This window comes from Rhinolophus ferrumequinum, chromosome 15 (assembly GCF_004115265.2).
Source record: "Rhinolophus ferrumequinum isolate MPI-CBG mRhiFer1 chromosome 15, mRhiFer1_v1.p, whole genome shotgun sequence".
Classification (NCBI taxonomy): Eukaryota; Metazoa; Chordata; class Mammalia; order Chiroptera; family Rhinolophidae; genus Rhinolophus; species Rhinolophus ferrumequinum.
This window is the reverse complement of record NC_046298.1, coordinates 37,032,875-37,058,369: the sequence shown is the minus strand read 5'-3', so window position 1 is coordinate 37,058,369 and position 25,495 is coordinate 37,032,875. Positions and strand designations below refer to the sequence as shown.

Below are 25,495 nucleotides of genomic sequence, written 5' to 3'. Positions count from 1 at the left end.
CAGGCCCTGTCCATCCCCAGAAAGAAGAGGAAATGACTGAGTTCCAGGTAAATTTTAAATAGTGTATTTGTTCCCTGCTTTAGTCTACAGTGTAGTTTAAGAGGATTACAGTAATCTGTACAGAAAATTGGAAAATCCTATACAGATAAAGCATATTTTCAGAGGAAATAAAGTTGGAAGATTAAAACCAGGAGAGAGTTAAAATATAGTTAGCAGAAATGCATTCATTTAGATAGATTAAAGTTGGGCTTCCATTTTGAATTTCATTATTATAGGTAAAGCAAATCAGAGCAGAAATTCATTACATAATTTTCATTGTACATAAGGATAAAAATGAACATTTCTTAGCAAAAGTAAGCTTTTAATTTGCTTACTAGGTCAATGAGTACATTATATTATGACCTCTTGTAGTTGATAAAACACAGCTTTTTTGATGGTCTGTTTTGATCAACAATAAATTGAAGAATATATATCAAAGTAGCCCAGCATTAGAAAGAACACAAATGAAGATTATCAGGAAAGGGGATAAATTATAGCATTACATGCAGTGGAAGACTACACAACAATGAAAAATAGCAGATTACTGCTACGCACACAATGTGGATAAATCTCACAAAAATGTGAAGAGAAGCTGGAAATAAGAGTACATTCTATATGGTTTCATTTATGTGAAGTTTGACTGTAAAACAAATCTTTTGTGATAGAAACCAGAATAGTGGTTATCTTTAAAGGGGTATTTACTAGAAAGGGACATGAGGGAATCTTCTGGAGTACTGAAAATATTCTATATTTTGACCTGAGTGGTGGGTACACAAATATATAAATGTATAAAAATGTATCAGGTTGTACATTTAAGATTAGTGCATTGTACTCACATTATGCTATGTGTGTCATATCTCATTCAAAGAGAAAACCAGAAAATCTTAAGAAATAGATGGGCATGTATGTCTTTCAAATGACCCTACATAATTATCTTTTTTCAATGGGGTTTGCTATAAATTGGGCCATAATCTAAAGTACAAATTTCTGGTAAATTCTTATAATTCTAATCCACTAAGATGTGAACAGAGAGAATGTTTTATTGGTTTACTGCTGTACCACCAGCTCCTAGAACAATGCCTGGTAAACTGGTTTTTGTGAATATTTGTGCTTTTAGTGAATCAAATTCACAGTTCCTTATTCTTTATTTTACTCTTAGAATAAATGACATCTGCCTCCTCTTCAAGGATAATTCCTTTTACTCAGACTTCATCCTTTTTCTTCACACTTTGGAATCTTTCTCTTTCAGATTTACTCTGTACTCTCAGATATTGAACATATCTCACGTTGTTGCCTTTCCACCCTCAGCTCAAAGCTTTGCTGTTTTGAGATATACCTTTCTTTGGCCATGTATTCCTACCTAGCAGCTTCTCTATGTCTCTAGTTTTTCCCCTCAAACTCAGTTAACTTTCAAAATTAACTCACTTGTATAACCAGCATAAGCAATAGATCAAGAAATAGAACATTACCCTGACACTCATTAGACTCCTTCTGTACATTTCCAAGTCATTACCCCCACCAGGGGTAACCACTGTTTAACTTCTATCATCATAGATTATTTTTGCCTATCTTTTAACTTTATATAACCTATGTACTCTGTGTCTGGCTTCTTTTGCTTAATATTATATTCATCAGATTCATGTTGAATTGTTGCATGTATTTGTAGTTCAGTTAATCTCATTGCTATATATTATTCAATTATGTGAATACATTATGTGAAAAAAGTTGTTTATCCATTTTATTATTGATTGACATCGAGGTAGTTTTTATTCGGGGACAATTACAAATATTGTTGCCCTGAACATTCTTGTAGATGTCTTTTGATAGACATCGGTTCACATTTCATATACCAGAAGTAGAATTACGAAGTCATATGTTATGCATAAGGTCACCTTTTATTGATATCGGCAAACAGTTTTCCAAAGTGGTTGTCCAAAATAACACTCTTTTTTTTTTTTTTTTTAAGATTTTATTGGGGAAGGGGAACAGGACCTTATTGGGGAACAGTGTGTACTTCCAGGCCTTTTTTCCAAGTCAAGTTGTTGTCCTTTCAATCTTAGTTGTGGAGGGTGCCATTCAGCTTCAAGTTGTTGTCCTTTCAGTCTTAGTTGTGGAGGGCGCAGCTCAGCTCCAGGTCCAGTTGCCGTTTCTAGTTGCAGGGGGCACAGCCCACCATCCCTTGCAGGAGTTGAACCAGTAACCTTGTGGTTGAGAGCCCACTGGCCCATGTGGCATGGAGCTCTAACCGCCTGAGCCACCGGGCCGGCCCAAAATAACACACTCTTAATAGGATATGAGAGTTGCCCGTTACTCCAAGATACCCTTCTTGAGCATATTTTCTACACTCGCTAACTTGTCTTTTTGGCATATATCAAACTCATAGGCAGTAAAAGAGAAGCTCAACTTAATTTGAGTACATAAAAATTGCATTCTCCTTTTGATACCATCACCATAAATAAATTGCCAAAACTTGGCAAAAATTTTAGTAATACATATGGCAGACCCAATATGGTGTTTAAATACATATTTACAAACCAAATTAAAATCCAGCAGAAAACTGCATATGGGACATGAAAAACAAACTCACAATTGAAAAAATAAAGAAAAAGTGCACAATAAAACTTGCAAATAATAATAAAACTAATATCATTGTTAATTAAAATTTTATGTGGATGACCTTATATATCATATACTCTTCATTAGGAGTCCATTTTCTATTTATTTATTTATTATTAGTTGGGAAACAAGCATAGAAAGGTTAAGAAACTTGCTTAAGGTCAGACTCATAAGTAAAGGATGTAATAGAATCAGGATTCAGTCCCAGGCACTATGACTGTGAAGCCTTTTATCTTAGCCACTGCTGTCCTTTATGACCTCAGCCTCGCTTGTGATTAATAAAATGTAAATTTTAAATCAGGTTAGTCCAGTTTTGTAAAAGTTCATCATATCTCAAATCTGATCACTTGTCAACATTTCCATGGATCTTGATGTAATCTCGGCCATATCATCCCTTTACCTGGAAGGTAGTTCAGTAGTTACCGAGGAAGGGCTCACTGCCTGACATGCATAGAAGCCAATAATGGCTTTTGAGAAAAGAGAAACGATGTATTGTGAAGTTGATGGAAAAGTAGATAGGAGGCGAGGCTCAAATCTGTTTTCTCAGTTGAGGGTTTGGGTGGAATTTAGCACTGGATCTTACTAGACAATGAACGTTTTGCATCTGAAAGGGTTCTGGCTTTCGGGTTCCAGTCACGTCCCAGTGTGGGGATAGAGAGAAACTGGTTCTGGATGTGATTTGCAACATGTTCTCCCCTGGGCATGCTTTGGCTGCATGACTTGCAATTTTATGTTGTCTCTGAAAAATAACTCATCTTGTAAGAAACAAGATAGGGCCAGTTCACCTGGTTCTGCGATTACAATAACTGCCCTCTAATAACCCTGCATCCATTCTTAACAATCTATAGACCATTCTCCAAAGAACAACTAAAGTGATAATTTAAAATCTAAGGCATTAACTTATTGGCTTTAAACTATCTAATAGCTTCTCATTAACATTTGGAATAAAATTCATATTCCTTAATGTCCTCTATAAAACCCTTCATGATATGCCTTCTCCCTGTGTCTTTACCATTATCTTGTGTTACTCTCTCTCTCATTCAGTGTCTTACAGCGACACTAGATTTCCCCTGCCCTGCTCCCTTGGAACAGATCAAGTTTATCGCTGCATCAGGAACTTCGAACATGCTATTAAATACTCCTACCCTAGATATTTATGTGAGTGACTTCTCATCATTCAGGTCTCAGCTGAAATGTCACCATCCTCAACAAGTCTACCTCTGAAGACTGGAAAAGACTAATGGCCTAGCTTAGCAGTCAGGCATGGCAGCTTCCAAGGAGTTAAAGAATGATAATTCATAAGAGGAGGCCCGGTGCCCAGCCAAAAATCTGGAAAAGGGGGAGAATAAATGTTGGGGTAGAAGAGTAATAGTCTGTGCCATAGTATTGCATTGTTCTAGATTCTGTTTTCTTCTTTTTAGTTTTAGATCAATGTTGGTTTCATATTTCCTTTTAAATTATTCATTTCATTGAGCTTTTCCATTGAGATTGTTTCATGATTCCTAATGTTGTATGTTTGTTTTTATTTTTTTCATTAAACTTGTTAAACATTTGCTTAATTCCTTATTTATACTTAAAATATCAACTTTTAAATATGGAGATTAATGTATAAGAGTTCTAGATTTCTTATTTTAAGATTAGGCTTTCACATTTACCAAATTATTTTTCTTAAGTATTTTCTTCAAATTTATTTTAATGATTTCTTTTTGGATTCTCCCAGTCTTGAGCTGGGTGCAATTAGGATTTTCTTGCAAAATATGTGGTGTTGGTTTTTTAAAGATTTTTTTTTTTTTTATTGGGGAAGGGGAACAGGACTTTATTGGGGAACAGTATGTACTTCCAGGACTTTTTTCCAAGTCAAGTTCTTGTCCTTTCAATCTTAGTTGTGGAGGGTGTCGTTCAGCTTCAAGTTGTCCTTTCAGTCTTAGTTGTGGAGGGCGCAGTTCAGCTCCAGGTCTAGTTGCTGTTGTTAGTTGCAGGGGGCGCAGCCCACCATCCCTTGCGGGAGTCAAGGAGTTGAACTGGCAACCTTGTGTTTGAGAGCCCACTGGCCCATATGGGAATCGAACCAGCAGCCTTCAGAGTTAGGCACATGGAGCTCCAACCGCCTGAGCCACTGGGCTGGCCCTGTGGTGTTAGTTTTTAAATTTTGTTTGTTTATTGATCCATCTTCCTGAGGAGAATACAGCCACCTGAGGAGAAATCTGAGGCTGAGGCAGTATCAGCAACAATTTATCTTCTTTGTTCCTGTCCTTCAATGTGGTTATCCTAGGACCAGCTTTTTGCATCATGTTTTTTCCTCAGCCAACTTCTTCACCAAGTGCTTTGTCCAAGCTTATTTTGGTCTGTATCCCAGTTAAGGGGAAATTCCAACAACCCTTGGATTTCAGGATTTAATTTGACAATTTGCCTTTGGTTTCTTTTAAAAATCTTTTTCTTGCTTTATTGAGATACAACTTACATGTAACTGTGTGTAAGTTTAAGGTGTATAACATATTGATTTGATATACTTATATACTACAAAATGATTACCACCATGGCGTTAGCTAACACCTCCATTCTGGTATGTAATTATCATTAATTTTTTTTGTGGTGAGAACATTTAAGATCTCTTGTAGAAACTTTCAAGTACATAATACATTATTGTTAACTATAATTACCATGCTGTATATTAGATCCTCAGAAAGTATTCACCTTATAACTGGAAATTTGTACCCAATGACCAATATTTCCCCATTTTTCCCTAACCCCCATCCCCTGGCAACCACTATTCTATTCTGTTTCTATGAGTTTGACTGGTTAGTAGTATTCCACGTATAAGTGAGCTCAAAAAGTATTTGTCTTTCTCTGACTTATTTCACTTAGCATAATGCCCTTAAGGTCAACCCGTGTTGTCCCAAATGGCAGCATTTCCTTCTTTCTCATGGCTGAATAATACTCAAATATATACACACACACACACACACACACACACACACACACACACACACACACACACATATATACACACATATATAGATACACATATATTATATACTACATCTTTATCTGTTCATCTGTAGACAGACACTTAAGTTGTTTCCACATCTTGATTATTGTGAATTAATGTTGCAGTGAACATGGGGATGCAGATATTTCTTTGAGATTCTGATTTCATTTCCTTTGGATGAATACCCAGAAGTGAGATTGCTGTATCATATGGTAGTTCTAGTTCTAATTTTTTGAGGAACCTTCATACTGTTTTCCATAGTGTGTGTACCAATTTATATTCCCACCAACAATGCATGAGGGTTCCCTTTTCTCCACATCCTCACCAACACTTCTGTTGTCTTTTTGATAATAGCCATTCTAACAGGGGTAAGATCTCATTGTGATTTTAAGATAAGCATCATTTCTCTGATGATTAGTGATATCAAACATCTTGTCACGTACCTGTTGCCCATTTGTATATCTTCTTTGGAAAAAATGTCTATTCAGGTCCTCTGCCCACTTGTTAACTAGATTTTGGGGTTTTTTTTGCCATTGAGTTATGTGAGTTCTTTATCTATTTTGGATATTAACCTCTTATCAGATACATGATTTGCAAATAATTTCTTTTCATTGTATTGATCGTCTTTTAATTTTGTTGATTGGTTCTTTTGCTGTGCAGAAGCTCTTTAGTGTGCTGTGATGCCATTTTTGTTGCCTGTGCTTTTTGGTGTTACAAAAAATCATTGCCAAGACCAATGTCAAGGAGCTATTTCCCTATGTTTTCTAGGAGTTTTATGGTTTCAGGTCTTATGTTCACATCTTTAAATCATTTTGAGTTAATTTTAATGAGTGGTGTGATCTAGGAGTCTAATTTCATTATTCTGTGTTTGATTTTCCACCTTTTCCAGTACCATTTATCGAAGAAACTATCCTTTCCCCATTGAGTATTCGTGACTTCCTTGTCAAATATTAGTTGACCATATATGCATGGGTTTATTTCTGTGTGCTTGATTCTGTTTTATTGGTCTGTGTGTCTATTTTTATTGCAGTACCCTATTGTTTTGACTGCTGTAGCTTTGTACTATAGTTTGAAATCAGGAAAAGTGATGCCTCCAGCTTTCTTCTTTCTCAGGATTGCTTTGAGTATTCAGGGTCATTTGTGGTTCCATACAAATTTTACGACATTTTTTAAATTTCTGTGAAAAAATCCATTGGAATTTTTATAGGGATTCCACTGAATCTGTAGATGGCTTTGGAAAGTATGGACATTTTAACAATATTAATTCTTGTGATTCATGAACACAGGACATCTTTCCATTTGTTTCTTCTTCCATTTCTTTCATCAAAGTCTTGTAGTTTTCATTATACACATCTTTTACTTCCTTGGTTACATTTATTCCTAAGTATGTTTTGTTTCCGATGCTATTGGGGATTGGATTGTCTTCTTTCTTTATATACAGTTGATTACTGTATGTTGATTTTGTATCCTGCAACTCGGTTGAATTCGTTGATAAGTTCTAACAGTTTTTTGGTGGAATCTTTACAATTGTCTGTATATAATATCACATCATCTGCAAACAAAGACAGTTTTACTTCTTCCTTTCTGATTTGGATGCCTTTTATTTCTTTTTCTTGTCTGATTGCTCTGGTTAGGACTTCCAGTACTATGTTTTCTTATTCCTGATCTTAGAGCAAAAGCTTTCAGTCTTTCAACATTGAGTATGATTTTAGTTGTGGACTTATCATATATGTTATTTATTACATTAAGGTTGTTACTTCTACACTCAATTTGTTGGGAGTTTTTAACAGGAAACAATGTTTTGTTTTTTTTCACATGCCTTTTCTGCATCTGTTGAGATGACCAGATGATTTTATCCTTCATTCTGATAATGTGTATCACATTTATTGATTTGTGTAGGTTGAACCATTCCTTCATTCCAGGAATAAATCCTACTTGATCATGGTTTATGATCCCTTTAATATGCTGTTGATTTGGTTTACTAATCTTTTGTTGAGTATTTGCACCTATATTTTTCATGGATGTTGGTCTGTAGTTGTGTTTTCCTGTAGTGTCCTTATTTGGTTTTTGAATCAGAGTAATGCTGGCCTCATAAAATGAGCCTGGGATTGTCTCTCACTTCAGTTTTTTGGCAGAGTTTGAGAAAGATTGGCATCTATTATTCTTTATATGTTCACGGAATTCACCAGGGAAACCTGGACCCAAGCGTTTCTTTGTTGGGAGATTTTTGATTACTGATTCAATCTCCTTACTTGTTATTGGTTTGTTTAAATTTTCTGTTTCTTCATAATTCAGTCTTGGTAGGCTATGTGTTTCTAGGAATTTATTCATTTCCCCTAGGTTATCCAATTTGTTGGCATATTCATAGTAGTCTCTTATGGTCCTTTGTATTTCTGTGGTTTCAATTACAATGTCTCTTTCATTTCTGATTTTATTTATTTGACTCTTCTGTTTTTCATAGTTAGTCTAGCTAAAGGTTTGCCAATATTGTTTATCTTTCAAAGATCAGCCCTTGGTTTTGTTGATCTTTTCCAATGTTTTTTTCTGACCCGTATTTCATTTATTTCTGCTCTGGTCTTTGTTATTTCCTTCCTTTTGCTAACTTTGGACTTAGTTTGTTCTTTTTTCCAGTTCCTTGAAGTGTAAAGTGTTTATTTGAAAGCTTTCTTTTTTTCTTAGTGTAGGCATTTATCACTGTTAACTTCCCTCTTAGTACTACTTTTGCTGCATCTTACAAGTTTTGGTATGTTGTGTTTCTATTTTCATTTGTTTCAAGATACAGTATTTTAATTCCCTTTTGATATCTTCTTTGACTTATTAGCTGTTGGAGTGTGTTGTTTAATTTCTACATATTTGTGAATTTTCTACCTGTTCTCCTGTTACTGGTCAGAAAAGATATGTGGTACAATTTCAGCCTTCAATTTGCTAAAACTTGTTTTGTGACACATCAAATGATCTATCTTGGAGATACCATCCCTTTGCTTTGAGCCTATGTGTTTTCCTTAAAGCTAAAGTGAGTCTCTTGTACAGAGCATATAGTTGGGTCTTGTTTTTTATCCATTGAGCCACTTTATGACTTTTGATTAGAGAATTCAATCTGTTTACATTCAGAGTAATTATTGATGGGTAAGGATTTACTCATGTCATTGTATTCATTGTTTTCTGGCTGTTTTATAGTTCCCTTGCTGCTTTCTTTTTCTGTTGCTGTCTTTTTTTGTGAATAGCTGATTTTATGTAGTAGTATGCTCTGATTCCCTTCTCTTTACCTTTTGTGTTTCTACCATAAGTTTTGTTTTGTGGTTAGCATGATACTTACATAAAACATTTTATAAACATAACATTCTGTTTTATGCCAGCAACAACTTCACTTTGGTCACATACAAAAACTCTACCCACTTACTCCCCTTTTATGTCTTTGATGTCACAATTTACCTCTTTTTATATTGTGATTCATTGACAAAATATTGTAGCTATAGTTATTTTTAACACTCTTATCCTTTAACCTTTAGACTAACGTGCTTAACACTCCACCATAATACAGTATTAGAGATTTCTGAATTGGCTATATATTTACCTTTACCATTGTGTGTATATTTTTATGTTTTCATGTTACTAATTAGCATCTTTTCATTTCAGCTTGAAGAACTCTTTCAGTATTTCTTGTAAAGTAGGTCTAGAGGTGGTGAACTCCCTCACCTTTTGTTTTTGGGTAACTCTCTCCATTGCTGAAGGGTAACTTTAGTGGATAGTGTATTCTTGGTTTGCAGGTTTCCTTCTTTCAGTACTTTGAATATGTCTTCCCACTCTCTCCTGGCCTATAATGTTTCTGCTAAAAAATCTACTGTTAGTCTATTGGGGGTTCTCTATAAGTTATAAGCTTCTTTTTTCCTGCTTTTCAGATGCTCTCTTTGTCTTTGATTTTTGACAGTTTTATTTTAATGTGTCTTGGAGAGAATTTCTTTAAATTGAGTGTGCTTGGTAACCCATGAGCTTCATGAACTTGGATATCAAAATCTCTCCTCATATTTGGGAAGTTCTTAGGCTTTATTTCTTTAAATAATTTTTCTGCCCCCTTTCTCTCTCTTCTCATTCTGAGATTTCCGTAATGTGAATATAGTTGCATTTGGTGATGTCTCATAATTCACATGGGCTTTCTTCACTCTCTTCATTCATCTCCTCTGGTGATAATTCACAGTGCCTGTCTTCTAACTCACAGATTCTTCTGCTTGATTTATTTTGCTGTTGATGCTCTCCATTGCATTTTTCATTTCATTCATTGTATTCTTCAGCTCCAGAATTTGTTTGATTCTTTCTTTTTCTCTTTGTTGAACTCCTCATTTTATTCATATATTGTTTTTCTGATATTGTTTAATTGTTTTTCTATGTTTTCTTGTAGCTCTTTGAATTTCTTTAAAACAGCTATTTTGAATTATTTATTTGGCAAATCACAGATCTCCTTGTCTTTGGAATCAGTTACTTGAAAATTATTGTGATTCTTTTGTGGTATTATGTTTCCTTGATTTTTCATGTTCCTTGAAGTTTTCCACTGAAGTAGCAGTCACCTTCTCTAGTCTTTACTAACAACTTTCAGGAGAGAAAACTTTCATCAGCCCTGCTGGGGATTCTCAGAGCTTCTGTGAATATACCCACTCCATTCTTCTTGCTCCCTTTTGTGGCAGAATTTTTAAGTTTGTGTGTCTTCTCTTGAGCCTGTAACACACGAGGCAGGGTGCTTGCAGAGAGCCTCCCTTTTGTTTTCCCAAAGGCAGCACTAAAGCTCACGTTTGTGGTCTCTCCCTGGCCTGCAGATTTGGGCTGGCTCTCTGCACAAGCTCACTAGTCATCTGCCAAAACTCGCTCTCACCACCACCATGGGGCACACACATAGGGAACCAGCTACAATGTGGGGGTGAGGCCTGCAGAACTCTGGGGGTGCCCATGGGAGCACACCAAGGAGCTCATGGGCAGATTCTTGATGGAGTTGCAATGCTGTTAGTAGGCTCTGTGTCCCTTTAATGCCATGAGAGTTTTATGTTCCATTCTCCCAGACTCTTCCTTCGCCCAGTCATGCAGCTCAGAATTCAGTAATCTGGATCTGGCAAGAGAGAAATGAGCCTCTTTGGCATTATCCTGCACAGCTAGGAAGCCAGGTGCTCACTCACACTCTCACTTTCCTCTATGGATGAGCTCATGGGCCACGATCTCTCATGGCCCTAAGCTTTGCCACCTTGGGAGAGAGGCGATGCGAGTAAAGTCAAACTATTCTTCTTACCATCTCTGATGAGTCCAAACTGAAGTTTTGCTTCAATGGTGTTCTGGAACTTCTCTCCTGGAGACCTGGACTTTCACAAAGGCTCTGTCATCCATGGGTGATTGTCTAAGACAGTTTTTTTCCAGGGGCTCCTGGACCATGGCCAAGAGGGACCAGAGTTGGTTCATGGGCTTCTGCAGGGTCCACAGCTGGGACTGAGGTCTGGATGCCTTGTTACCCAATGCGTGGGTGGACAAGACTCCTCTTGAGCCCCTTGGCATATGGTGCTGGATTCCACAGCTCTCACAAAGGCACTTTTGCCCATGCATGGATGCCAAATTATTGTTGTAGGGCAGGGAGGAGCAAATGAGGAGTGTATTATTCAGTCATAATCACCTTCGGTTTCTCAAATCTGTTTGTTTCAAAGGCCTTGGTCTTCAGCAGAAAAGGATTCCAAAAAAGGATTTCCCGTTAGTCCCACAGCCCACTCTGTGGGACTGAACCCTTAATGTTAGTGGATATTCATGTTCATAGAGTCCTTTTAGGACCTAGAAATAAGTTCTTAGAAACAGTGACTGTGAATTAGCTCCTGGTGACTTCTTTTTATCCCACCCATCTCTCAGAAATTCCTCAAAGGCAAGAAATATGGACAGCTCCCTTTGTTCTACTACTACTGAAGATTTTTTTCTTCTTTTCTCTTGGACACTGCAGTTTTTAACTAGGAAAAATGTATTATATTTCTAATATTCAAATCATATTGCTTTTAATAAATTTGTCACCACCATCTCATTTCTGAAACGTATTCTAAAGCTTTTAAAATAATGTTTTCTCATAGTTCTGTTTGTAATTCTAGTTCAGAACATTAGAAAAACTTTATTAATTAATCTTTTTTTCTTTGTTGGTATTTGTGTAATTCTGTAACCCTCTTTTTTTCAATATGTGTGAACTCTGAGCAGTCACATTCATTTTCATGGCTGCAGACACCTACTATAGGCTTATGAACAATAAATCCTCATTTCATTGTATATTTCTCTTGATCTAATGAACAATATGTCCAACTGTTCAATCAATGTGTATCTCTAGTTGGATATCCTACCTTACTACAAATTTTGCATATCCTTCTCTCCCTGCTTTGCTTTCATCCAAATCCTGTCTTCATTTTTTTCCTGCCTCATTGAATCACAGGCATCTAATGAGTTCCCAAACTAGTTAACCTCAGTAAAGTTTTATATTCCCCCTTTCTTCCACACTCAGTATAAATTAGTCCCTGAGATTTCGCTAACCCATGATGGTTATTAAACATATGTGCTTGCTAATTCAGTGAATGAACATAAACTGACAGGATGTTGCTAATATGATGTTTTGTCTTTTAGAAAGTAACAAAACCAGGTAAATTTTTTATAACCTCTTACCTGTGCATACCATGAGAACACAGTTCAATATGTTTTGCCCACAGCATCTAAGATGGATGACTTAGATTGAGTCGAAGTGTGTTGTTACAGGGAACAGTGACATTCAGAGATGTAGCTATTGACTTCACCCAGGAAGAGTGGCAGCAATTGGATCCTGCTCAAAGGAACCTGTACCGGAATGTGATGCTAGAAAACTATAACAACTTAATCACAGTGGGTAAGGATAGTTTCCTGTATAACCCAAACTCTGGAAGTAAAGTTGCTTTATTCCCCAATTTTCTGAAATGTGTGGCACCTTTAAATGTTAGAGTGAATTTGGCCTTTAGATGCTTTCATACACATGAATGTGCATGCTGCAGCTTTTAAAAAAAAAAAAAGGTCCTCTTCCATTATGATTCAGTGGGCAGCATCCCCAGAAACCACACTTTTCTTGTCCTTCAGAAATCCTTGTTTTCCTGTGCCAGCCTAAATTCTTGAATGATTCTTTGTTCTGGTGTTTATGCCTCAATCTTATTCCCCTTTGACAGGCTGTCCATTCACCAAACCTGATGTGATTTTCAAATTGGAGCAAGAAGAAGAACCATGGGTGGTGGAGGAAGAAATGTTAAGGAGACACTGTCCAGGTTAGTGGGAGGGAATCAGACAGGTAAGGAGGGGCCAGGACCTTTTAATAGTTAATCCATGAATCGTTAATGCCTCTGAAATGTTCTTCAAAGATATTTTCCTAAAGACTGTAGACTTTTATAGTGACAATTGGTATAAATTGTTAGTAGAAATATAAATTGTTAAAATTTCCTTGGTGGGCAAAAAAAGACTTGGCAATATCTATAAAATTAGAATTACATGTATGTATGTGTATGCATGTGTATATGTGTATAATGTATACACACATCACACATATACACACAAATACAAGCATATATACATGACAGATGTAGCAGAAAATGAGGTGTCATTTCTAGATAAGATTTTTAACTTCTTTCCTCAGAACTTCTTTCCAAGGAACTTGAAGGACCAGTTGGCCTTTTTTCCTGTATGTTAGATATCAATATTTTGTAACTCATTTCCAACTTTACTTTGATAATCATTCTGTTTATCGTACCTTAGTTACATAGGATCCTTCTGTTTTATTTTCAGATATTCATGGAATTACACTTGTTCAAACAAATGTGTTAACATTTTTAGTCCTTTACTTTCTGCTTTCTTTTGTTCCTTCCATTGTAAATGCCTTAGCATCATATTTTGTACCCATAATCATACTTCCCACTGTATTTTTAGCTTTTGCTCTCATACTTTAGTAATGGTTACAACCTTTTTACTTCAAGAAAAGTTTTGAAGACTGTGCTATTTTTCTGTTAGCTCCCACTTTTTGCTACATTTGTCATGTATATATGCTTGTATTTGTGTGCATATGTGCGATGTGTGTATACACACACATATACGTATATATGTATACACATATACATTTATATGCATACACACATGTATTTCTAATTTTACAGATGTTGCCAAGTCTTTTTTTGCCCACCAAGGAGATTTTAACCGATTTATATTTCTACCAACATAGTCTATTGGCATTTTTAAAATCTTTCCTGGGCCAGCCTGGTGGCTCAAATGGTTGGAGCGCCGTAGTCCTAATGCCGAAGTTGCTGGTTCCATTCCCACATGGGCTGCGCCCTCTACAGCTAAGATTGTGAACAATAGCTCTTTCTGGAGCTGGGCTGCTGTGAGTAGCTGGGCTGCTGTGCTGCTCTCCGGAGTAGGGGAGTTGTGGGGGGGAGGCCCAAAAAGGGGGGGGAAATAATCTTTCCTAAATTGATAGATGCAAAATAACTTATGGTAGTTTGAATTTGCATTTCCTTTATGATGAGTAGAGGCAAGCATCCTTCCATATTTTTAAAATCTATATTTCTTTATGAACAGTTTTGTCTTTTGCCCTTTTTTCTGTTATAATTTTTATCAACTCTTAACATATAATGTGATTAGCCCTTTATTGTAAGTTTTTCTAGTATTTTTTCACAATTGGTCATTTGAAGTACAATTCATCTTTGATGTACTTTTACCCACCTTGAGTTTTTTAATGTTCATGTAGTTAAAATAACAATCTTTTCTTACAGGAAATTATCATGATTTTTTTTCCTTTTATGTATATGAGTGAATTATGTTTACATATTTCTTAATGACTCATCCTCACATTTTTGCTATGAATTTAAATAATTGTTCTTTTTCAGGCTTTGAAGTCAATGTTACATTGGTTTCATAAACAGAATTTGGAAGCTTTGTTTCATATTCTGGAACACTTACTAGCATTGGCATATAAGTTCCTTAAAATCTTGGTTTATCTTACCTGTTGAACTAACTATTTGGACCTTGTGGATTATTGAGGGAAGGTTTTTTGACATCTTTTTCCCATTATTCCTTTTGTAACTCTTCTATGTAAATGTTTTTATGTATTTTGGCATTAATTTTTGATAATAGGTTATATTTTTCCTGAAAATTATCTGTTTAATCCTGGTTTTCAAATTAATTTTAACAGTTGAACAACATAATTTCCATAAACATTTGTTTCTTGATCTGTAAACATTTACCATATATTGATGTTCCAGGGTTCTCTGTTACGTTTAACAATTTATTTCATTTGTATTTTCAAATCTGTTGCTATAAAATTACCCATAATGTTCTCTTCTTATTTATGTTTTCCACTAATTGTGCAAATTTCTCAGCCAGCCTTATCAAATATTGGCTCTCCTTCATTCTCTGTACACTCTACTCCTGGGACTCCTGTTAGTTATATTCCAGACCTTCTTATTTTTCCTCCATATATGTTTTTTCATTTCCTTTGCTATTTTCTACTTCCTACCTCTCTGTGTTGCCTTGTCAGTAATTACTTCAGATATATCTTCCAGTTGATAATTTTCTCTTCAGCTCTTTTCATCTTTTTAACTCACCTACTTAAAAAAATTTTTTTTCAATAGTAGTATTTTGTATTTTTAGAAATTTTTTTTTTGCTTTGCTTTTCACATCTGTCTTGTCCTTTCTAATAATTTCAGCTTTGTGTTTTTGTTCTTTGCTTCTTTAAAAATACTCTACATCACTCTTCTATATTTTGTATCTGACAATTCTCATATTTTAAGTCCTCAGGTTTAAATATCTTGTTTTCAGTGACTCACTTATACTTGCTTGTTCACATGCTTGATGATTGCTGACTGTGAATTCAAATTTTAGAATCTTAGTTTCCGACAATGTTATTGTCGGAAATTGGGTTGCTTTCTTCTGAAGACAATTTGCATATGCTTTTGGTGGGTGCCAACAAACATTACCAAGTGAGGACCAGATGTATATTCTTTGAAGGTCCTGACTTTTTGTAGAAATCTCAGTTGAATTTCTGTACCTTATTGCTGGCCCAAAGCTTATGCTTCACTTAACAGGACTTTTGTTTACATAGGTATTCAAATCACACCCATTCTTCAGCTTGCTTTCTAATTCCCTCTCTCACACCTGGTTTTGGCTAGCAGTTGTTTATTTTATTTTTCATTTTTTATGTATGGTGCTTAGGTGTGATTGGTGGAAAGTACTGAGGTGTTCTTGGAAGACTTCCTATAAGCCCAGGGATGCATCATAATTTCTGTTCTATCCTTATTGTTTTGCAGTGTGAGGTTACCCTACCATAATGTCAATACTAAAAGTCCTAACTAGTGTGTCTCTCTCTCTCTCTCTCTCTCTCTCTCTCTCTCTCTCTCTCTCTCTCTCTCTCTCTCTTCTCCCTCACTGGCATGGTGTTCTTTGTTTCAGGTGGCTTTATTTTTCCCTTCCATTTCTTTTCTTGGTTCTGCCATTTAATTGTTTTTAGTCCCTTTTTGTTTTCTCATTGTTTCTTCCTTTGTATTTGTATTTTGAACTCCTGATTTATAGGTTCTATTTTCATTAAGTTTTCTCATTCATGACAATATATTTAATCAAGGTTTTCATTTACTATGTGCCATAATTGTTTTCACTTGTATTTTTGTCTGCTTTCTTTATATCGTATTTCTATTCTTTTTTTTTTCTTGTAATATTTTTTATAGATCTGATACCAACACCTTCTCATTTTTGAGTAAGGATAGTTCTTCCTTGACCTGCTTTAAAGAAGGGTGATGTTGGGGAAGGAAAATGAGTGCTTTGATCAAGAGCAGGGATTGATCTATGTCAGCCACTTGTTTTTGGTAAATAAACTTTCATTAGAACACAGCCACACGCAATCATTTACATCTTGTCTATGACTTTTATATTACAACAGCAAAGTTAAATAGTTGCATCAAAAACTATGTGACCTACAAAGCCGAAAGTACTTACTATCGGACCCTTTACGAAAAAGTTTGTCATCTCGATGTATATGATTGCATCTGTGCTTCATATTGAAGCCCTTTATTTTACATGGTTGTGTATGTTTAGGCTTTATTTCTTCTCATCTAGAAAGAAACTGCAGCTGCACGTCTTCTCATAATTGAATTTTACATTCTTACCCCAGTAGACTTCTTCCTAAAAAGATAGTATGTCAGCATGTTTCCTTGTGCAGTCCTGGCTTCCCTGACATATCTTGGGATATCCAGTCTCCTGTAACCAGTCTGCATTCCCAAATTGCAATGTTGTAATCATGTGATAATTAATTCTGCCTTTCCAGAATTGTGATACTGTGTTTCCCCGAAAATAAGACCTAGCCGGACCATCAGCTCTAATGTGTCTTTTGGAGCAAAACTTAATGTAAGACCCGGTATGATATGATATGATACTGGATATAATATAATACCAGGTCTTATATTAATTTTTGGTCCAAAAGACACATTAGAGCTGATGGTCCAGCTAGGTCTTGTTTTCGGGGAAACATAGTACACATTTGACACTGCTTTCTCTGCCCAAGATCAGCATGAACAGCTGCCTTTTTTTAGAATCCCTTTTCCTCTGTTGCAGCCTTCACTGTATTTGTCAACACTAACTCATTTAATATAATTTGGGTTACAGCCACCCCATAGAATCAATGAAGAATCAGTGACTTTTCATTCTTGTAAAGAGGAAAAGAGATCAGATACTTTTTTATTACATCATCTTAAAACATGGAGTCTTTTCTATAACATTTGATTTTTTGATCTTGCCCTGGGAATTCTTTTTCAATTCTGCTTGGATAGTACTTTAATGACCTAATCTTACCTTCTCCCTCAACATCTTTTGCTTAATTGAGCTTGTCTTTTTCCCCTAACTGAAGTGACCCAAAAGCTTAATGTTCTGCCTTCTTTTTTACATTCATAGTCTGCAACCAGATCTCTAACCTTACCTGCTTTACTATTTCACAGGAATTTTTCCCTTACTTTATTCTGGCAGAGAGGAAGAAAAATCTCCATTTTCCCATCTTGGAGCTAAACACCAGGGGACTGTCTGTGTCACCATTCAATATGTAGACTTTCAGTTATTTTCTCTGTGCTTGAGCCAGTTCCTTTTCTCTGTATTCTTCTGCCTAGTGTCCCTGACTGTAGAGCCTTTCAGAGCTTCCATTTTTTTCAAGAGTAATCTTTCATCTTCTCTAGGGTAGAGGAATAGTCTTTGTCTTTGCTAGTTTATACCTTTTTCTTTATCTCATATTAGTGTGATTTTAGATGGGATTAGAGATAAATTTATGTATTTATTATTATCATATTTAAGCTCAATTTCTCACTCTTTATCCCTCCCCCGCTCACTATACTTACTCCCTATCCAGTCATGCTAGGTAGACTCTCTCAGTTTTATGTTCCAACTCTTTCATCCAGCTTTTACCTTCCTGTTGTTTGTTCTTGTTTTATGAATTACTGTATTGTTCAGAACAATTTCATTTATTTACTTTTTAAAATACATAACACATGCTTATAGTATGATTTTTTTTTAAAGTACAAAAGGATATATATTGAAAAGTAATTATTCTTTTCTTACCCATTTTCCCTCTATGGTGGCAACCCCTAGCATAATTCTCCTTTGAGCTCTTACTTACTTGTAATTTCCAACATTCGTATTAAAACCACTTTAAGTTGATAGGTTAGCTTATGAGTAATTGTTATTTTTACTGTTGAATGTTCTTTTCCAAGAATGTGATATACCTTTTGTCTTAGTTTCTTCCTAGGGCTACCATAACAAGCTACCACAAACTGGGTGGCTTACAATAACAGAAATTTATTCTCACAGTTCTGGAGACTAGAAATACTAAATCAAGGTGTCAGCAGGGCCATGCTCCCTCTGAAACCAGAAGCCTCTTTCAGCTTCTGGTAGCCCTAGACATTCCTTGGCTTGTGGCATCATAGCTCCAGTCTTTTATCTTCACATGGCGTTCGTTCTCCCTGTGTTTCTGTCTTTTCATGTGGCATTCTTTTTATAAGAACACCAGTCATACTGGAGTAGGGGTTACCCCCTACTCCAGTATGACTTCATCTTAACTAATTATTTCTGCAATGACCCTATTTCCAAATAACTTCACATTCTGAGTTACTGTGGGTTAGGACTTCAGCATATGGTTTTTTTTGTGTGTGGGGGTGGAGGGGATTAGGAGGACACACAATTCAACCCATAATACTTTTCCATTTTTTGAAATCTGTGTGCATTTTAAAGTTTTCTTATAATTTTTGGATATTCATATTTATTCCCAGATTTTTAATACATTTTTTTGCATTTGTAAGTGTAGTCTTCTGTTATATTTTTGTAAATAATTGTTTATACATATGAGGTTTTTGAAACAATATTTACTATATAGTAAATTTAATGAGTTTCTTTTTTAAAATAATTTTCAGTTGACTCTTGATTTTGCAGGTAAATCATTTTATTGCTGACAATGTTCATTTTACCTTTCCTTTCCAACTTCTTATACCTCTGATTTCTTTCTCTATTTAATGCACTATCCAGTACCATAGTAATGGTGGTGTAGTACGCATCTTCTTCCTGACTATATGTGAATATTTTGGGATTTTTCCCATTAAGTATGGTGCTACGGTTTAAGTTATACTGTACTTTTTCTCAAGTTAAATAAGTGTCTGTCTAGTCCCATTTTATAAAGAGTTTTTTAAATGATGAATAGATGCTGAGCTTTATCATCTTTTTAATATCTTTGGGAATGATTACTTGAATTTTCACTTTTGATCTATTAATATACTTATAGTAATAGAATTTTTCTAATATTGAAACATACTTATATTGTTGGGAAAAAATCTATTCAGGTATGAAGTATCTTATATTTAATGTGCTTCTGGGTCCCTTTTTTTTCTTCTGGGTTATTTTGATATTTTATGTAGAATTTTTACATTGATATTCATAAGTGAAATTGGTGTATAGTTTGCTTTTTTGGTTGTCATATTTGTCAGGTTTTGGTTAATATTGTTCATTTCATACACAAAAAATTAGGAATTCTCTTTTTTTGTAACATTTTGCACAGCATGAGAGCTGTCTCTTAAATGTTTGTTAAAATTCCACATGAGTCTCTCTGGGCCTTTTCTATTTGTTTTGTTTTTAGGGGATTGTTTTTATATGTTTGTTTATTTTTTTAGAATTTGGTTTATATAGGTCTTCTATATCTTAAATAGTCACTTTGGTCATTTACACTTTTCAGAAAATTATTCACATCAGTTTGTAAAAGTGTATTTCAAAATAGTTTTATGATTTTAACTTCCTGTCTGTTTTTTTCTCTATCATTAGTTTGTCTTATTTTATATGTAAATTCTACATTCTCTTTTATTTACCCAACAGTTTATCTATTTTCTTTCAGATCCCATTTAAAACCAATCAAGGCTATTTGTATTCATAAATGTCTACCTCTACTCATATCTGCTTTCCTGAAATTTTCTTAAGCTTAGGAAATAGGAGGTATATGCACCTGGAATTTGCTTAATAGTGGAAAACTAGGCCTTAAGCCAAGAATCAATTCTATACTTCTATAGCATATTTTTTAAAATCTTCTTAATTTATAATCTTGGAGGAAATTACAAGTAATATTTATTTGCAAACTGTTTTAGGAGAAATATGGGGAATTGATGAGCATCAGAATATCCAGGACAAACTTTTTGACACAACTTGAAGATAAGTTCGCAGAAGAAACATTGACTGAAGAAAAAGTCAATGAATGTCATAAGAAATTTGCAAATGCATTTTATCCAAACTCAGACTTTTTTCATTCCAGTCACAATCTCTATGACTATAACTTATTTGGAAAATGTTTAGAACATAATAATTTTGACTGTCATAATGATGAGAGAATCCTTATAAGAAAGGAATACTGTGAATATAGTGAATCTATAAAGCCATTTGGCAATAGCTCATCCCATCTTGTAGTAACCCCCTTTAAGTGTAATCATTGTGGAAAAGGATTCAGTCAAACCTTGGATCTCATCAGACACCTGAGAATTCATACTGGAGAGAAACCCTATGAATGTAAAAAATGTAGAAAAGCCTTCAACCACAAGGAAAAACTCCTTAAACATCATAAAATTCACAGTAGGGAGCAGTCTTATGAATGTAATGAATGTGGGAAATTTTCATTAAAATGTCGAATCTCATTAGACATCAAGAATTCATACTGGAGAGAAACCCTATGTGTGTAAGGAATGTGGGAAATCCTTCAGCCAGAAATCAAATCTCATTGATCATGAAAAAATTCATACTGGAGAGAAACCTTACGAATGTAATGAGTGTGGAAAAGCATTCAGCCAGAAGCAAAGCCTCATTGCACATCAGAAAGTTCATACTGGGGAGAAACCTTATGCATGTAATGAATGTGGTAAAGCCTTCCCTCGAATTGCATCCCTTGCTCTTCATATGAGAAGTCATACAGGAGAAAAACCTTATAAATGTGATAAATGTGGAAAAGCCTTCTCTCAGTTTTCCATGCTTATTATACATGTGAGAATTCATACAGGTGAGAAACCCTATGAATGTAATGAATGTGGAAAATCCTTCTCTCAAAGCTCAGCCCTTACTGTACATATGAGAAGTCATACCGGTGAGAAACCCTATGAATGTAAGGAATGTAGAAAGCCTTCAGCCACAAGAAAAAACTTCATTACACACCAGAAGATTCATACTAGAGAGAAACCTTATGAATGTAATGAATGTGGGAAAGCATTCATTCAGATGTCAAATCTTGTTAGACACCAGAGAATTCACACTGGAGAAAAACCCTATATATGTAAGGAATGTGGCAAAGCCTTTAGCCAGAAATCAAATCTCATTGCTCATGAAAAAATTCATTCTGGAGAGAAACCCTATGAATGTAATGAATGTGGTAAAGCTTTCAGCCAAAAGCAAAACTTTATTACACATCAGAAAGTTCACACTGGAGAGAAACCTTATGATTGTAATAAATGTGGTAAAGCCTTCTCTCAAATTGCATCCCTTACTCTTCATCTGAGAAGTCACACAGGGGAAAAGCCTTATGAATGTGATAAATGTGGAAAAGCCTTTTCTCAGTGCTCATTGCTTAATTTACATATGAGAAGTCATACAGGTGAGAAGCCGTATGTGTGTAATGAATGTGGAAAAGCTTTCTCTCAAAGAACTTCCCTTATTGTGCACATGAGAGGTCATACAGGTGAGAAACCCTATGAATGTAATAAATGTGGAAAAGCTTTCTCCCAAAGCTCATCCCTTACTATACATATACGAGGTCATACAGGTGAGAAACCCTTTGACTGTAGTAAATGTGGAAAAGCCTTCTCTCAAATCTCATCTCTTACACTTCATATGAGAAAACATACAGGCGAGAAGCCTTATCATTGTAATGAGTGTGGTAAGGCTTTCAGCCAAAGTCACACCTTGTTAGACACCAGAGAATTCATACTCATTAGAAGTAGAAACCCTGTGAATATGGAAAAGCCATCAGAAGGAACTAGCACCTCCTTGCACATTACATAATCAGTTCTACAGCAGAAAACTATGAATGTAGGGAAGATTTTTGAAGAAGTCACACATTTGTGAAACATGATAATTCTTTCCAAGATTAAATTGTATAATGAAAAAGTTGATCATCAAAAACCTTCAGCAGACATTTTATCTATTGATAATATTTGTCATTCCCATTAAAAACTGAACGATATCTGCTGTTCAGCTTATCAACATGATACTTGAGCTCTCAGCCTATCAGCATGATACTTGAGCTCCAGCCAGTGCATTAGCAAGAAAAGATTGGAAAAAAGAGAAACTATAAAAATAACCTTTTATATGAGAAATAGTTAATTAGAAAGTGTGTTGATATAAAATATCTAAGAAGAAGCACAACAATGAGTTACGATACATATATATGTATAAAGTTATAAAACATTTTGAAGGGCACAAAAGAACACCGTTAAAATTTAGAAAAATAACACTGTCTGGAAAGATTTGACATTGTAAAAAAATATAAATTCTTTCACAAATCTCTAATTTTATAAAGTACTTCCACTCAAAGTTTTCACCAGTTAGTTGTACTTTAGAATTTTACAAAATGATTCAAAATTTTGCATTGGAATGTAAAGGACTACAAATAGCTCAAGAAATGTGAAAAACAAAAGAAAAGGTAGTCTACTAGATACCATCACATACTTTACAGGTGTCATTTAAACCATGTGTTCTTGATGAGTAAATAAATCAGTGGAAACAATTGAGGATTGGAGGAAGGAGATGTGGGAATTTTGTATGTGATAATGCTACGGAAATAATTGGAGAAAGGAAGACCTATTCAATAAATGGAAAATTTATTTTAACGAAAATTGTTAGCTCTCTAGTTTATGCCATATATAAAAATAAAATCCAAATAGATTGAAAAACAGAATATAAAAAGCAAAATTCTTAAACTATGATGAAAATAAAATGTCACTTTAGAGTAACGGGATTTCTTTAAAACACATACATATGGGACAATCAATTCTATTTTGGTGTATTGTCTTCAGAGCACACACATATGTGCACAAAGATATATATGTTCACTGCATCATGGCTTGTATTACTCTAAATTGGATATAACAAATTTCTATTAGTAGAGAGATAGATCAATATGATGTGGTTATTTCTGTGATAGAATACAGTATTTAGTGAATACAAATTTTACATAGTTACATGGATAGATCACAATATATAATACTAAGTAAAAAGCAAAATGTACAATAAAACATGACATACTGTTTGTATAAATTTAATAAAATAACGCAAAGAACAGTAATGTGTGTTGACCATGGATCCATATATGACTATGGATCCCACTTTTAGGAAGTGGAAAAGGTTTAGAGGGAATTATATTTATCTGTAATATTTCTTATAGTGAAAGCAAATATGACAGTGATAACAAATTTGGTTGTCAAATTGTTGCTTTTTTTGTATTCTTTCTACCTGTATTACCTATTTCTCTAAAAAGAATCAATGGGTGCAGGAAACAACGACCTATAGAAACAATTTTTAAAAGGATTCTTATTTTTGATCAGGTACTAACATTTAGAGAAAGTTTTCTTTGCTAATACACAAACCAAACCTGAATTAAGATAATACTTTGCTTACTGTGTCCTCATAATATTAATCGGGGTAATAAAAATCAGAATATCATATTCGTTTGAGGCCAGCTTTTTAAAATTTTAATTTTTATTAAAAACACAAGTTCTTCCTTAGTTGAAAGTAGTAAAGAAATGAAATATTCAATTTTGGGGATAATTGACTCTCCATTTGGTGGAGGGAAATCAGCTGCATTTGGGTTGGTTTCAGATTGAGGAAAAGAGACCATTCATGCATACTATAAAATGTGATTAATGTCCTAATATGTCAGACCAAGGATAGTTACCTGAATCAGAGCAGAAGCAATTTCAATGTATAAATATCTCAGCAAAGATTTCTTTGGTTTCTGGATCCTTCAATGGGGATACAGATGCTGGTGATTTTATATGTGCCAGGTAAGGGCCCAGTGGATGTGAAAGGTCATTTATTCCTGTACCATAGCTGTTTTATATTGAGGCCTTTCAAATATTTTTAGTACTCAAAGTTTCCTTTTCTGTGGATAGCCCATTCACATATTTTGTCTATTTTCTTCTACTGGGACTTTCAAAAATGTTTTTATTTAGAAATAATTATAGATTTATAGGAAGTTGCAGAAAATAATATCCTATAGTACTATTTAATTTGTGTACCCTATATCCAGTTTCCCCTAATGGTAACATGTTGTTGCATAACTATAGTATCAAATGTGACACGTACAATCCACAGACCTAATCATATGCGTATTTCACCAGTTTACATGCACTTTGTGTATGTGTGCCCATGTAGTTCTATACAATTTTATCTTGTGTAAATTTGTGTAACTACCACCACAATCAAGATACAGAACTTCCAACACCACAAAGATCCCTTGTTCTATCCCTTTGTAGTTACACCATTCTTTCCTCTCCCCGCTCCTATTTCTAAACCCTGGCAACCGCCAATCTATTCTCTATAATTTGTAATATCAAGAGTTCTATAAATGGGATCATACACTATATAACCTTTTGAGATTGGCTTTTTTTTCACATTTGGATTGTTTTCAATTTGGGGTTATTACAAATAAAACTGTTAATGAACATTTGTCTTTCATTTTATTGGTTGATTTGTTTTTTGTTCCTCTGTTTCACTTTTTTTTACTGTGGGTACTTGAGCATTTTTTAGAATTCTACTTTGATTTATCTATTAGAGTTCTTGAGTATATATATCTCTTTGTACAGATTTTTAGTAGTTGCTCTAGGTATTACATTATACATACATAACTTATCACAGTATACTTATGTCAGCATTTAACCAGTTAAAAACTTTTTATCTCAACTGAGGTCCTTTAATTTTCCTACTTATTGTATAATTGCTTTAAATATTTCCTCTGTATACCTTAAGAACTACATAAAACTGTCATTTTTGCTTAAACAAGCTAACATAATTTAGGACACTCAACAGGAGATAGTCTATAAATGTGCACATATTTCACTCTGTCATCCTCATTCTTGATATTCCATGTTTCCTTACTTTATTATTTTTCTTCTGCTTAAAGAACTTCCTCTAGCCATTCTTTTATTACTTATTTATTTAGGCTTAAACAACATCTGTTTCTCACAGTTCTGGAGGCTGGGAACTCAAGATCAGGAGGCCAGCATGATACATTTCTGTGGAAGGCCTGTTCCTTGTTCACAGATGACCATCATCTCGTTGTATCCTCACAAGGTAGAG

The 25,495-nt window shown here is 34.7% G+C and overlaps 1 protein-coding gene across 1 annotated transcript; it reads left to right on the top strand.

Annotated features, from left to right (window-relative positions):
* LOC117034929 (zinc finger protein 569-like) lies at positions 1-24,828 on the top strand. Its single transcript, XM_033128415.1, is given in 8 exon segments — positions 1-47; positions 12,398-12,524; positions 12,835-12,930; positions 20,308-20,354; positions 20,356-20,821; positions 20,824-20,853; positions 20,856-22,088; positions 22,091-24,828. Coding segments are annotated over 8 exon segments (2,058 nt in total). The 5' UTR covers positions 1-32; the 3' UTR covers positions 22,135-24,828.
* The last annotated feature ends 667 nt before the right edge of the window (positions 24,829-25,495 follow it).